The sequence below is a fragment of the Monodelphis domestica genome, chromosome 8 (assembly GCF_027887165.1).
Source record: "Monodelphis domestica isolate mMonDom1 chromosome 8, mMonDom1.pri, whole genome shotgun sequence".
Taxonomy (NCBI): domain Eukaryota; kingdom Metazoa; phylum Chordata; class Mammalia; order Didelphimorphia; family Didelphidae; genus Monodelphis; species Monodelphis domestica.
Window position 1 is genome coordinate 11,402,431 of NC_077234.1, and position 15,209 is coordinate 11,417,639.

General features: G+C 48.1%; 1 protein-coding gene across 2 annotated transcripts in view; it reads right to left on the reverse strand.

The window, feature by feature from the left end:
- Positions 1 to 15,209, reverse strand: part of CROCC2 (ciliary rootlet coiled-coil, rootletin family member 2) — a 109,357-nt gene that overhangs the window by 36,845 nt on the left and 57,303 nt on the right. For both annotated transcript variants that reach the window (XM_056808008.1, XM_056808009.1), the window contains exons 8-12: positions 13,811 to 13,917; positions 9,184 to 9,411; positions 5,518 to 5,614; positions 5,328 to 5,417; positions 4,434 to 4,595 (exon numbers count right to left, since the gene is read on the reverse strand). In XM_056808008.1, the coding sequence (XP_056663986.1) occupies positions 4,434 to 4,595; positions 5,328 to 5,417; positions 5,518 to 5,614; positions 9,184 to 9,411; positions 13,811 to 13,917 (684 nt within the window). The remainder of the gene's footprint in view (positions 1 to 4,433; positions 4,596 to 5,327; positions 5,418 to 5,517; positions 5,615 to 9,183; positions 9,412 to 13,810; positions 13,918 to 15,209) is intronic.

Here is a 15,209-nt window from a genome sequence, read left to right on the forward strand (position 1 = left end):
CTCTGTCTCTCCTCTCCTCTCCTCTCCTCTCCTCTCCTCTCCTCTCCTCTCCTCTCCTCTCCTCTCCTCTGCTCTCCTCTGCTCTCCTCTCCTCTCCTCTCCTCTCCTCTCCTCTCCTCTCCTCTCCTCTGCTCTCCTCTGCTCTCCTCTGCTCTCCTCTGCTCTCCTCTCCTCTCCTCTGCTCTCCTCTCCTCTCCTCTGCTCTCCTCTCCTCTCCTCTCCTCTCCTCTGCTCTCCTCTCCTCTCCTCTCCTCCTCTGCTCTCCTCTGCTCTCCTCTGCTCTCCTCTGCTCTCCTCTCCTCTCCTCTCTGTCTCTCCTCTCCTCTCCTCTCCTCTCCTCTCCTCTCCTCTCCTCTGCTCTCCTCTCCTCTCCTCTCCTCTCCTCTCCTCTCCTCTCCTCTGCTCTCCTCTGCTCTCCTCTGCTCTCCTCTGCTCTCCTCTCCTCTCCTCTGCTCTCCTCTCCTCTCCTCTGCTCTCCTCTCCTCTCCTCTCCTCTCCTCTGCTCTCCTCTCCTCTCCTCTCCTCCTCTGCTCTCCTCTGCTCTCCTCTGCTCTCCTCTGCTCTCCTCTCCTCTCCTCTCTGTCTCTCCTCTCCTCTCCTCTCCTCTCCTCTGCTCTCCTCTGCTCTCCTCTCCTCTCCTCTCCTCTGCTCTGCTCTCCTCTGCTCTCCTCTGCTCTCCTCTGCTCTCCTCTCCTCTGCTCTCCTCTCCTCTCCTCTCCTCTCCTCTCCTCTCCTCTCCTCTCCTCTCCTCTCCTCTCCTCTCCTCTGCTCTCCTCTGCTCTCCTCTCCTCTCCTCTCCTCTCCTCTCCTCTCCTCTGCTCTCCTCTGCTCTCCTCTGCTCTCCTCTGCTCTCCTCTCCTCTCCTCTGCTCTCCTCTCCTCTCCTCTGCTCTCCTCTCCTCTCCTCTCCTCTCCTCTGCTCTCCTCTCCTCTCCTCTCCTCCTCTGCTCTCCTCTGCTCTCCTCTGCTCTCCTCTGCTCTCCTCTCCTCTCCTCTCTGTCTCTCCTCTCCTCTCCTCTCCTCTCCTCTCCTCTCCTCTCCTCTGCTCTCCTCTCCTCTCCTCTCCTCTCCTCTCCTCTCCTCTGCTCTCCTCTGCTCTCCTCTGCTCTCCTCTGCTCTCCTCTCCTCTCCTCTGCTCTCCTCTCCTCTCCTCTGCTCTCCTCTCCTCTCCTCTCCTCTCCTCTGCTCTCCTCTCCTCTCCTCTCCTCCTCTGCTCTCCTCTGCTCTCCTCTGCTCTCCTCTCCTCTCCTCTCCTCTCCTCTCCTCTCCTCTCCTCTCCTCTCCTCTCCTCTCCTCTGCTCTCCTCTGCTCTCCTCTCCTCTCCTCTCCTCTGCTCTGCTCTCCTCTGCTCTCCTCTGCTCTCCTCTGCTCTCCTCTCCTCTGCTCTCCTCTCCTCTCCTCTCCTCTCCTCTCCTCTCCTCTCCTCTCCTGTCCTCTCCTCTCCTCTCCTCTCCTCTCCCTGACATGCACGGCTTTGTAAGATCCTTGGCTGACAGCTAGGTTGTCTTCAGACAAGTTGCCCAGATGTCCAGTGTCAAAGGGCTCACCTCTCAGGGCAGCGCCACTAGGCTTGCCTTGGAGCCTGGCTCCTGCATTTGGGGAGGGGCAAGCCTTGGACCCAGAGGGCCCCGGTGGTGAATAAGCGATATCTAGAAAAAGCTGGAGGGCAGGGTTAGCAATCCCCACCAATGGTGGACCAAAGGTGAAGGGAGAGGACGAGGAGAAGCCCACCGATTCAATCCAACTGAGACCTCTGGGCATGGCCATGTGGGCTCTATGAGGGCTGCCTTGGGGAGGAAAGGGGTTCCGTAGGTTCGAGTCTAGGCATTTCAGAGTTCCCAAAGGACGCTCCGGTTTATCTTCAGACTGAAAGGTGGGGGGGCCGTTGGTCTGAGAGAGGCGGAGGGGCCTCGCCCTCAGGGTGGCTTTTTCCTGGCTTTGGGGCCCAGGGCTTTCTGTCGGGGTTTACAGGCAGAGCACGCTAGTCAGTTTTGCCCTGTGAGGCGGATCGGCTCCTAGAATGGATTCCACTGAAATCCAGCAAGGGAAGAGGGTGATGTTTGCTGACTGAGCTGTGAGTCCGATTGGATAACTCCACATTCACCACGTTCTTAGACTCCCGATTTCTCTACAGCACCAACAGGGCAACCCTAGGGGCCAGCAGTGGTCATTCTCGAAGGCCGTAGAGGACTCCTGCGGTCTTGGGTAGTGTGCAGAGCTGCCCGCATTGCGTCGGCCATGACTGCCTCTCCCATTGAACAGTCACACCCGTGGTCAATGGCCCACACTGGCGGTGGGAGGGAAACTTCCTTAAGATGCGAACGAGCCCGAAGCAGGGCAGACTGTCTTCCCATTTGGCAGTGTCCAAGGGTGGGCCGGGCGACTTCTTGGGGGGAGGGGTATCATCAGGGTGGGGCCCATTTGGGCTAGGCCAGGTGGCCTCTGCGGTTCCTTTCAACAGTGACATTCGGGGATTCTCATGCCGTTACCAGCAATGACCTTCAGGTTAGTGGAGGCTGGAATCGACGGCCATCGTGGTTCACCAGCGCTGTTTCAAAAGGCTCCGCCGAAGGACACGAGGCATTCTTTCAGCCCCGCGCCCCCTGATCACAGATCCAGGACTTGGCACAGTGCCAGGCACAGGCACATTTACAAAGCACTAACCAAAGCGCTTTCCTCAGAACCCCTAGGAGAAAGGAGGGCAAGATTATTGCCCTATTTTGCAAAGGAAGAAGTGGGGTGACGGGGATCCCCGTGATCACGTACACAGCCTCTCTGTACTCGAAGGGTCGGAGCAGGCCTGGGATTCAGATCTTCGCTCCAAGCCCCTCCCACGTCCGTCGAGCTTGTGACAATCACCGTCACCATCGCCCTCTCCATCCAACTCTTGGTGATGTCATGAGGAGAACGATGGTGGCTAGCTAGTGGGACCAGCACCGAGGCCTCTTACTGGATCCCCAGCGTAGCCCTCCGGGTCCATTGCCCTTCCAGATGATGAGGCTGCATCTCAGTGAGACTGGCCCATGGCCATGAGCTCTAGGAAGCTCCAAGGGTACAATTCGAACCCAGACTTTGGCTATCGTCTGGTCCAGCTCCTCAGGGAAGGTCAGCTTAGGGGTTAGTGCTCAATTCTTTGGCAGGGCCAGTAGTAGCTTATTTGATCATAGTTGATCTTTAAACTTTTAATTCGATATGTGATCTAATGTGGGCCATCATGTAATGGAGCCCCTTCATTAGGCATGAACATGATTTCACCATATAAGGAATATATATTTTTTCCTTAATTCATCCATCCATTATCTATCCATTTGCTCAAAAAAGCAATGTTTGCTAACTGTGCTCCTTCTTAAACCTGCCATTCCCCTTTCCCCCTTTTATCTTGCATCTTATCCTTTTTTATTTTTTACTTTCTGGCTTGGAATTGGTTCCAAGGCAAAAGAGTGGTCAGGACGAGGCAGCTGTGGTTAAGTGACTTGGCCAGGGTCACAGAGCTAGGAATTCAGGACCTCCCATCTCTAGGCTTGGCTCTCAATCCACTCAGCCAGCTCTCTGCCCCATCCTACTTAAGTAAAACCAGTTGTGTTGCCTTTCTACCTCTCCTGGATTCAGGATAGCCAAAAACATTGATTCCTTCCCCTCATTCCCCACGGCCAGGCTCCTGCCAGGTCAAAATGATCAGTCTGGTCTTTGTTTGTCTTTGACCCTCCTGGTCACAGGAACTCCTATAATACAATCCCATCCCCACCGAGCCCCCAAACCTCTCTCCCATCGCTGCCCATTCCAGATTTTGTCCCTTCACTTCCCACTTTCCTGAATTCCCTCACGTGATCCTTTCCCTCTTTTTTCTTTTCTCCTCACCGAAGCCCTTTCCTCCTCCTTCCCGATGGGGTTCTGCCTAGCCAGCAATGGTCTCCCGTCAAACCACCCTGCTGAGGTGCGTCTTCTCCGTCGGGACCTGGGCCTCGGGAGGCTGGGGGTTTCCCTCCCCTCCTTGGTCATTCTTTGTTTGGTCTCGGGTCTGTGCTTCATCTGAACCGCCCCACATCATGCTCCCCGTCCCATCCGGCCATCCCCCAGGAGCCTCCGCCGTCCGTGCTTCTTGCTACATCTAGCTCTGAGACTAAGAATCCGGGCCAGACCTCACTGCTTCCAGAGAAGCTGTGACAAATGCACTGTCCGGTGGCTTTACTCACCAGCCTTCTAACTTGGCCCCATGCGCCCTCCTCTAATGGACTCGAGATCCTCCTCCCTGTCTGTCACCTCCCCCCAAAGCCATCTTCCTCGGATGGACCCAAGCAAGCCGCCTGCAGCGCTCTGGGAAGCGCAGAGGAAGGCGATGGCTGTTTGTCCTGGGCCTTCCCAGGACAGCCCAGGAGCTCATCGACTGGCCTGTTTGTGCACATAAGCAGCCCTGCGTGCTTGGGGGCCTCCAACCTGTTCCTGTTGGTGTCTCTTTTGGAGGGCTCCCCGGATGGCCTGCAGAGATGCCTCCTGGTGCAGAGGGGATGCCTGCTGTGGAGGAGGGGATGGCTGTCTTCCAGGCTCTTCCTTCCTTCCATCCCGAAGGTCTACACACTCGGCATCGGCTAGAACTAACTTTAGGGGGAAAAGAGATGGATTAAACAAATGAGTGACCTCATGACGGACACACTGGACGCCTCACTGCTTACAAATCTGTTTGTTTCTTATCACATTTAGTCTTCCCAGCGGCCCGAGGAGGAAGACACTCCAGGTAGCACCGCCCTCGCTTTGCGGATGAGCAAACTGAGGTACCAGGAAGTGAAGTCATTTATCCCAGATCTGTCCCTGCCTGCCTGGGTGACCTTGGGCCAAACTCTGGATCTCGGTGTTCTCCTCTGAAAAACGGGAAGGTTAGGCTCGATGTCGCTGCCATTTCTAGAGCCAAAGGTCTCAGACAGGAAATGCCAACCGCGCATCAGTCTCCATTGCACAATCGAGCCTGGCTCAGGGGCCACCCCCTTTTTTGGTTAGCTGTTTGAGCAGCCGTTGCCTGTGAGGCTCCCCTCATAGAAGTAATGGTTTATATATCCTTTCCCAGTACTGGTCACATGGTAGGTCTACCCACCTCCCTGGGGGTTTGGTCCCTTCTCTTTCTAGTCTCTTTTCTCCTTTATGCGCTCTTTGTTCTGCTCAAACTGCCCTCTCTGTTCCTGAAATCCTGCCTCGGCCGTTTACCAGGCAGGTCGCTTTGGAGAAAGGCCCTCTGTCTCCCATGCCTCAGTTTCCTTATCTTTAAAATGAAGGAATCCGGCTCGATGGCCAGCTCTAAATCTAGGCTCCTCTGATTCCCCAGGAGTAATATGGCACCTTTGTGATGTGGTTTAAAGCATGCTGTAGAGATGCCACTTCATCCTTCAAAGCCTCCGATTCCAGGCGATCTCCAGTGTGTGTGGATTCCTGGATTCAGAGAAGCAAAACTCTTCATGATGCAAGCAGGCCTTGGGGAATGTGAGTGAAAGGAAAGAGCCAAGAGAAAAGATTCCTTCAATACACTCACCAGCTTCTGCACGTCCAGCTTTAGGGAAGATACGGTCTTGTCTTTCTGAGCATTTTGTTCCTGGAGCCTTTCTCCTAGCAGAGTCAGCTCTGTGAGCCTAGAACGTGGAAGCCAGACAGAGCAGAACAATGTCATCCAAAGGGAGCCGAGATCAAGGTTGGAGAGATGGTGGGCAGACTTCAGAGCTGTCTCAAATTCAAATGAGTTACCTGTGAAATTCATTTAAATTCAGCAGACACTTCTTTTTCTAAACCCTTATCTTCTGTCCTAGAACAGTCACTAAGCTCTGGTTCTTGGGCAGGGCAGTGGTAAGGGCAAGCCAATTGGGGTGAAGTGCCTCGCCTCAGGTCATACAGTTAAAGAAGTGTCTGAGGCCCCATTTGAACCCAGGACCTCCCATCTCTAGACCTGGCATTCTTATCCACCCAGCTGCTTCTTCAGTGAACAATTCTTAAAGACCTACTGTCTGCTGAACCCTGAATATACAAAAATGAAGCAGTCCTTGACCTCAAGGAACTTACGTTCTCTTTAGAGAAGAGATACAAGATGTACGCTAATGAGTATATGAGAAAGAATATTGAAATCAAAGCACGAATAACTGGGGGGATCAAAGAGGACTCCATAGAAGACGTGGAATCTGAGCTAAGCCTTATAGGAAGATTCTGAGAAAAGGAGCTCCCAGAATCCCAGATCTGGGAGGAACCGCAGTAGTGATCTGGTATGATCCATAGCTGGAAAATAATCCCCCGATGACATTGCCAATAAGTGTTGGTCTAGCCTGTTCTTAATGGCCTGTAGAGAGGGAGAACCCAGGACTCCCCAAGGCAGGCCATTGGCTCTTTTTGGACAGCTCTAATTGTTTGAAAGCCCTTCCTGATATGGATCCTCAATTGACCTCTTTCTGTCTTCTACCCACTGTTACCGGTTCTGTCTCGTGGGGCCAAACCGAATAAGGTAATCTGTCCTTTACCCGACCACCCTTCAAATATTTGCTGACAACTTTTATGACTCTACTGGGGCTTCTTGGCTAAACTTGCCAATTTCCTTTAACCAATTCCAATATGACATGGCCTCAAGGCCTTTTGCCAGCCTGGTGGTCCTCCTCTAAACCCTCTCTAATTCCATAATAACCCTCCAAAACTGGGGTGTCCCAAACTACAGAGTATTCCACATATGGCCTGACCTGGGATTATCTCTCCATGCAAGGAAGCAATGCCTCCCTGAAGCAGCCCAAGGTCAAGGGAGCTTTTCTGGCTAGCAAATGCCATGCTGGCTCTCACATGAGGAAGAATTACATTCCCCAGGTACTGCCTCTTTGAAGGTTCAGAGCTGGGAGTCAGGGTGTTAAGGTTGGGGAATAGCTGATAATGCAGTTTGGCTGGAATGGAGAGTTCATTTGGTAGGTAGGTAGATAGATGGATGGTAGATGGTAGATAGATGGATGGATAGATGGTAGATGGATGGATGGATAGACAAATGGTAGATGGATAGATAGGTGGGTGGATAGATGGTAGATGGATGGATAGATGGAAAGATAGATGGATAAATGGATAGATGGATAGATGTGTAGATAGATCATTCCTAGTAGATTGTAAATGATAATGATAGATATAGACAGACAGACAGAGAGATACATCATCATTCCTACTAGATTGTAAGTGATAGATAGGGAGACAGATGGACAGATGATAACTGATTGGATGGATAGATAATAGATAGATAGATGAATGGATTGCTAGAGAGGTGATAGATGGATAGATAGAACATTTTTAAGCACTCACTATGGGCCAGACTAAGCACTTGGGAATACAAATATAAGGAAAAAAGAAAGATGGTCTTCACCCTCAAGGAGCTTACAGTCTAATGGGAGAAATCAATAGATCAAAGGGAGCTGAAAAGTTGGGGCTGATTAAGGAGGGGGGCATCTAGTTGAGGGCAAGGTTTAAATATCTAGAGAGTCAGGATTGGAGCTGAGTTAGAGGATGTTGTGGTTGGCTTGGACATTTCCTCAAATAGAGGTTCTGGGCAGGAACTCTATCATTGGAGGAAGTGATCACGGAGTGGAAGTACCAAAGGGAACAGGAAGGCATAAAGATCGTTAGGAGCCAGATTCTGAATATCCTTAGACCCAAAGGGGCTTCTACTTGAACCTAGAGGTAATGGGGATAGCAAAGCATTTTTGAGCAGAGGAGTGACTTAATGAGCCTATGCCCAAGGAAGTTCTGATAATAGCCACATGAAGGATTGGAGAGGGCAGTGTCTGGAGTCTGGTGTCTGATGGCCCAGTTAGGACCAGGAATGAAGTAAGGAAGATTTGATCCAAGATGGTGATCAAGTGAGAGGAGAGGAGGAGACAAATGCAAGAGATGCTAGGGAGATGGAATGATCAAAACTTGGCAACTGATTGGGAATGGAAGGGGTCAGGGAAGAGGTGATGATGATTTCCATGCTGAGAACTTGGATAACTGGAAGAACAGAGATAAGGAAGTGAGGGAGAGTGGTAGATTTAGGGGGGGCAATAGTGAGTTCTTTTTTGGACAAAAGATCTGTGGATCTTGAGCTAGAAAGGACCCTAGAGGTCAACTACTAACAATGACAATGATGATGACAATGAAGACGACAACAATGATGAAGATAGCTAGCATTTATATAGCACTTTAAGGTTATCAATATGATTTCCATATTTTATCTTATTTGGTCCTCGCTACAATCCTGGGAGGTAGGTGCTATTATCGTCTCCATTTTATACTTGAGGAAACTGAGGCAGACAATATTAAGTGACTTGCTCAGGGTCACACAGTTAATAAGTGCTGAGGTCATATTTGAACTTAGGTCTTCCTGACTCCAAATCCAAAGCTCTATCTAGTGTCCTTGTGTTATAGATGAGGAAACTGAGGCCCAGGGCAGTTCAGAGACTTGTATTGGGCCCATAATAAGTACTTAATACTGGTCTGTTGAATGAAGGATGAAAATAATGTAAAATACAGCAATGAGGTCTCTTGGAACAGAAGCTTCTTGAGGGTGAAGGCTGGTCCATTTCTATCTTTGTATATTCAGTACTTGGTGCACAGGAAATGCTTAGTAAAAGCCAGTTGACTGACCAATGGCTGTATCATGGGTTGATCCTGACTTTTACTCATTCCTTGTCTCCCCCCCCCCCTCCTGGCTCTGACAGGACCCCACCACCAGGGACAAGAGGTTTCTGTTTCTCAATCTTTCTTAGAAATTGCTGCTTCTAGGGACTGGCTGGGCCAGGGCATGCTCTGATCAATCCATGGACCAACAAGCATTGATTAGGCACCTACTATGTGCCCAGTGTTGTGCTATGTTCCGGGAATACAAAGAAAGACAAAACCACAGTCCAATGAGGGAGACGACATGCAAACAACTATGGAGAGGGCGGAAGATGGCCCCTTCCCAGGAATCTGTGGGTCTCGGTGTCCCTGCCTGACTTGGATTGATTCTCTTTCTCGTTATGTCACATTTTCTGGCACGTCTTGAGGCCCATTAGAATGGAAACTCACTGAGAACAGGAATGGTTTCATTCTTTGTGCACGTGTGGCCAGTGAGGTTCCTGGCACCCGAGAGGTGCCTCATCTAGGCTTGCTGGTGGCCTGAGGGATGGACTGATGCTCCAGGAATCCTCTGTCCCCCTCCCCCCCTCACCTGGAATTGAGCTCGACTTTTTCGGCATCCCAGCGGCTCTGAAGCTGGATCATCTCCCGCACCTTGTCCCGCAGCTGCTGCTCCAGCCAGACACTGTTTCGGGTTTGCTTCTCCAGGGAGGAAAAGGCTTTGCTCTCTGACAGCCGCAGATTGGAGTTGAGATTGAGGCAGGCGGTTTGCAGCCGGCGTGCCGTCCTCGCTAGGTCAGACTTCATATCCGTTAGACCTCTGATAGAGGAAAAGAGACAGGACTGAAGAGGAGATGGCTTGGCCCATTGCTCATCTCTCCGATCTCCCAAGCCTCAGTTTCCTCATCTTTAAAATAAGAAGATGGACTCAAGTCTAACATCTAAGACAGGGGCTGAAGTGATGTCGGTCATCCCATTCTTCACATCATCCACTGACCCTAAGAAGCCAAGACAGGCAGGGTTGGGACCCAGGATTGGTGAATCTGGGGCAGAATCTTAGCTGAGTTTATCCCCCCGATCTTCAGTTAGCCCCTTTCCCCCTCTTGAATTTACTCTGAATTACTTGTATGTACTTTGTATTTATTTGTTTCTGCACACTGTTCTCTCCAGTGGAAGGTCCACTCAGTGAATTTCGTTTCTTTTTCTTTTCCTCGCCGGCATGATGCCTTGGACATGGCAGAGGCAGAACAAATGTTGGTGGAATGGAATTGAAATCGTTATCTCATCCTTTTCAGAAAAAAATGTAGGGCAGACGAGTACCATTCCTGCTGGCTTGGATGGCCAAATGATGCCATTGGGGAACCCGGAGTTAATTACACTGGAGAGAAATGCTCTCTAGCCAACTGCTGAAACACCATTTTAAAAGGAAAAGAAAGACTATTGGAAACATGTCTATTCTAAGTAATGGGATTATTGGGTGGAGGGGTATGAGTGTTTTTGGAACTTTGGCAGCCCCTTATCAAGCTGCTCTCCAAAAGGATTCCACTCCTTTGTCATTCCTCCCATGATGTGTGAGCACGTCTGTCTTCACTAGTCTTTCTGTTGGGGGAGGGAAGGGACATTTTATGGATATGAAGTCATCCTTCAAAGTTATCTTAATTTGTATTTCTTCTATTTTTAAGGGAAATTGTTCAAAAGCCCTTACCTTCTGTCCTAGAATGGATACCAAGTATTGGTTCCAAGGCAGAAGAGCAGAAAGGGCTAAATTGGGGTGAAGTGACTTGCCAGGGTCACACATCTAGGAAGGGTCTGAGGTCAAATTTGAACACAGGACCTCCTGTCTTTAAGCCCGGCTCTCTATCCATTGAGCCACATAACTTTCCAGGGGAAAAAAATTTTTTTTAAAGTGATCATGAAAGTAGCCCAAGACCAGAAGGAGCTGATATAGAAATAGGCGACATAGTATATTCAATGGAGACCCATACTTGGAGTCAGGAGCATCTGAGGATCAAATCCCAACTCTGACACTCAGTAATTTTGTAATTATAGCAAAATCCTTTCATTTCTCTGAGCCTCAGTTTCTATAACCGTAACACAGGACCAATAACAGGGCTGTTGTGAAATTTAAATGAAATCTATATGTGAAATGTTTTGCATTAAAGCACCGATTCTAGTCATATGTTATTTATATCCCTTGACCATTTCCCCATTGGGAGCTGAGTCCAGTTCTTTACAGATTTCAGATGATGATTCTAACTAATACATTTGCAATAACTGTTTCCCCATTTCTTTCCTTGGGTTTTCCTTTCTGTTCTTTTCCTTTTAATGAGGTCATTTTAATGGTACAGAAATGTCAATTCTTACAGAATCAAATAGAGGTACCTTGTCTTTAATGCTTTCTTCTGTTTGCTCATTATTCTACTGTCAACAGTTGAGAATATATTGTTCTATCTACCATTTTTAATTGCTGCTTTCATCTATAATCTAGCTAGGATTTAGTTTGATATAGGTATATGGTGTGCATCTAAATAGTTTTTTTGACCTTGTTGCTTACTAATTTCCCCAACTATACTTATTAAATAATGAACCATTACTGAGTTTTTATTTTCTGTAGACTTGTCAAACACTAACTTTTATATCTACCTATTTCAATATACGGCACCTGTATTTGGCTTATTTTCTCTGCTAGTTTGAGAAAATTTTGATAATTAGCTTCTTAGCTTTCAGCTTTTTCATAAGATGATTTGAAGTCTGGAGAAAGGTATTCTCATCTAGTTGTTATCTCATACAAATGTAATCTTTTAAATACATGTTTTATAAAGAAATCCATGAATACGTTTGTAGGTATGTCAATAAATTAATAAATTAATTTAGTGAGTACCATCATTCTTATTAAGTTGATCCAACCCGTCCATGGATGTTGAACATCCTGGGGGTCACAATAACCATCACAACAGTTTTGTAGGAGTTTGTTTAGGAACTGTGTCTCTCTAGATGAGTTCATTTCCATGTAGGGAGTGGCTTTTATTGCTATTATGAGTGGAATTACTTTTTGTGATTTTTGAACATTTTATTTTTCCTATATAAGAATACACAACAGAAAAGATTGGATTTTATTCATGTATATCTTAGTTTACCTTTAAATCATCCTCTCCCAAGGGTAACTGCATTGTTAGTCTTATCTTGAGTCACCAAACGAAAGGCTTTCTGTTACAGGACATTCAAATATCAGTGAGCAGGTAGGGATATAAAGTGTGAAGGACTCCACCTATAGTTCCTTCTGCAAGCATGAAAATTCTGGGAGTTTCCATAGAAAATAGGGATACAAAATGAACGACCTTATGGAGCCAGACTGTACCACCAAGTAACCAATGTACCATTGTTGTATCTTTGATGAAATGATCAAAGATTTATTCAAGAACCCAAGTGACCTTGGACAAGTCCCTTAGCCTCCATGGTTTCTCAGTTTCCCCCTCTGAGGAATGATGAGGTTGGAATCAAGGGCTCCTAGGGGTCTTTCTAGCACGAAACCTATGATCATCATTGGCGTGGGAACTCCTTCCATTCATGCAGATCTCAGCTGCTCTCTCATGGAGAGTCTTCAGGAGTCGAGAGAAGCTCTGAGAGATGAAGTGATTTGTCCATGGCCATACAGACAGATATTAAATGTCTGAGGTGGGATGTAAACCGAGGTCTTCCCAACTCTACGTCCATCACTCTACCGACTCCTCCGCGATGGAGGAGGTCTGGGTTAACATTCTATTTCTGATCCTTCCTAGCCACGTGACTAGCACTTCCACTTCCACTATTGCCAGAAAACTGTATGGGACGCTTAGTTGCAAAAGGGCAGATTATTGACATGGATGGAGGGAGTTTCTCCCCTCGGCAGTTCTCTGCCTCTGTGAATCAGAGCTCTGGACTCCCCAGACGTTGCCGTCTACACCTTCATCCTGCTCATCAGACACCCAGTTGAAGGGTAAAAATTCCAAATTATTCAGAGATTTGGAAACAGCCACACGTTTGTCACAGTAGAGACCAAACATGTGGATGGCTGACTGATGGCTGCCATTTTCTTCCAAACACGCTCTGTGGATAGACTATTTATTGGTTTATTTAATGCCACAGACATCGACTTTATTGGCTACATCTGTGATTACTTGTGTAATCCCTGTCTTATATGGCTCTATTGCGTAGACTAACTAGCCTGTTCATCTAGCTATGAGAGGGGGCAGCTCAGTGGCTCGGTGGATAGAGGGCCAGCCCTGCAGTTGGGACCTCAGACCCTGCTTAGCTGGGGGACTCTGGGCACACCACTGAATGCCAGTTGGGTAGCTCTGACCACTCTCCTCCTTGAAACCAATGCTCGTATCAGTCTAAGACCTACGGTAAAGGGATCCACATCTATAGCTCTAAGGGTCAAATGGAAGGTGTTGCTAGTTGAAAAATGGCTTGCCTCTGCGATTAGAGAAAAGGCACGTGTGTGTGTGATGGTGGCAGCACAAAGGAAGAAGCTGAGGAGAAACATCTTCTTTCTTAGATCTGAAGATGCCATCAAGAATCTCTAAGAAACTGGCAAGTACAGCATATTCTGGAAGGCCCGTTTCCTAGAATGACTGAAGGGACTTTACAAAGACTCTTTACCGATTTCCTGAGAAATGGAATTTAACCAGGATCTGGAGACTTGCGGAGAAGATGCTTAAGAGGCTTGAATAAGTATCTGGACTGACTGCACGTGAGGAAGAGCAGCCTGTTGTTATACCAAGGGTTTGGGAGAGCCACTTGCCGACTTCCCTGTAAACAGATCCGGTAAACACTTCTCCGAGCCTCCACTTCATCGTTGATTTTATCTCTTAGCAAATGGCATACAAACCCATATTATTAGGAGGGAGATGTCTCCAGTTTATCCAATCAATACTACGGAGTTTGAGTCAACTGAATAATGAATGAGAGAGAGCTGTGGTTTTATTAATGAATAAGAAACTATCCCATCCAGTCCTTAGAACTCGGGATGGTGAAAGCCAATCTAGCAATGAGCTAAGTAAGGCTCAGGCTGAGGAGTGATTTGGGGATTGGACGGAACCGTGGTGGTCACTGAATCCAACCTGTACGTAGAAGGAATTCCCACGATAACATTCTCAACGAGGGGCTTCTAGCCTGTTCTCCCCCCCAGCCTTACTCCACTTGTTCATCTCCTCCTAGAAACACTCCGCCCAGCTTACCTCTCGGTGACCGCTTGGAGTTCTACAAAGCTGCTCCGGAGGACCACGGCGTGTCTCCACAGAACTAGGATCCCTCTTGGTTCTTTCCACAAGAATGCCTCCGAGCTCTAGGTCGAGAACGACTGTTTTAACTGTTTTGGTCAATGCAGAAGAGGCTACATGCCTGTTTGGGGGAATCTCAAGATCATCACTCTAGAGCCGGAAAGGGCTTTAGTGACCATCTAGTCCAGAAGGTCTCACACCAGATTAAAATGTAATTGGGAGATGCTTAACAAAATAAATGAAAATTTAACTCAACATAGAGAATGTTAATTTGTAGTTTTCTAAGTCATTAGGCAGGGATCGCTTTCTACTTGAGTCTGATACCACGGAGCACCCCTCTCATTACATATGAGGAAACTGACCCAGAAATTTGACTTGCTCATGTTAATGTTAATGTCAAGTGAATATGACTTGCTCATGGCGATATGGCTAGTGAGCATCAGAGATAGGATTTGAACCCAGAGCCTTGGACTCCATAGTCAGTATTTACCCTCCTCTCTCTCTCCTCTCCACCCTACCCTGGGCACCAGAAAGGAATGGAAACATGAAAAAAGTAAGAATCATAAAATATGTAGGAAGAAATACTGATGAGAGATGGATTCCTCAGTAGCTTTCAGAGTTCTTTTTTCTTCACATGGCACATAGTAGGTGCTTGTGAAACACTCCAATGACATTGAGTAACAAATAGTACCTACATCCCAGGGTTGTTGAGGAAGCTAAAGGAGATAATGCATCACATGCTCTGCTTGTAGATACTAGCCATTATCAGCTACTCTCCTTTGGATATGGAATAATAGTCTAGGATTGTCTTGGAGTTTAGACATTTGGGCAAAAACTGTTTTTTGCTTATACTTATATCTGCAACACTCAACACAAAATGTGGTACATAATAATGCTTAGTAAATATTCTGTCTGTCTATATCTATCTATCTCTGAGTATCTATCATCTATGAGTCAATTATCTATCATCTAATCATCTCTGTCTCTCCCTCCCTCCTTCTCTCTCTCTCCCTCCCTTTTTTTTCTCTCTCTTCCCCCCTCTCTTCTCCCCCTCTCTCCCCCTCCTTTTTCTCCCCCCTCTCTCCCCCTCTCTCTCCCTCCCTCTCTCTCCCCCTCCCTCTCTCCTCTCTCTCTCCCCTCCTCTCTCTCCCTCTCTCCCTCACTCTCTCCCCTCTCTTTTTCTCTCTTTCCCCCTCTCTCCTCCCTCCCTCTTTCTCTCTCAGCTCTCTCCCCCTCCCTCCCCTCTCTCTCCTCCCTCCCTCCCTCTCTCCCACCTCTCCTCTCTCCCTCCCTCTCTCCCTCTCTCTCTCTCTCTCTCCCTCCCTCCCTCTCTCTCCCCCTCCCTCCCTCTCTCCTA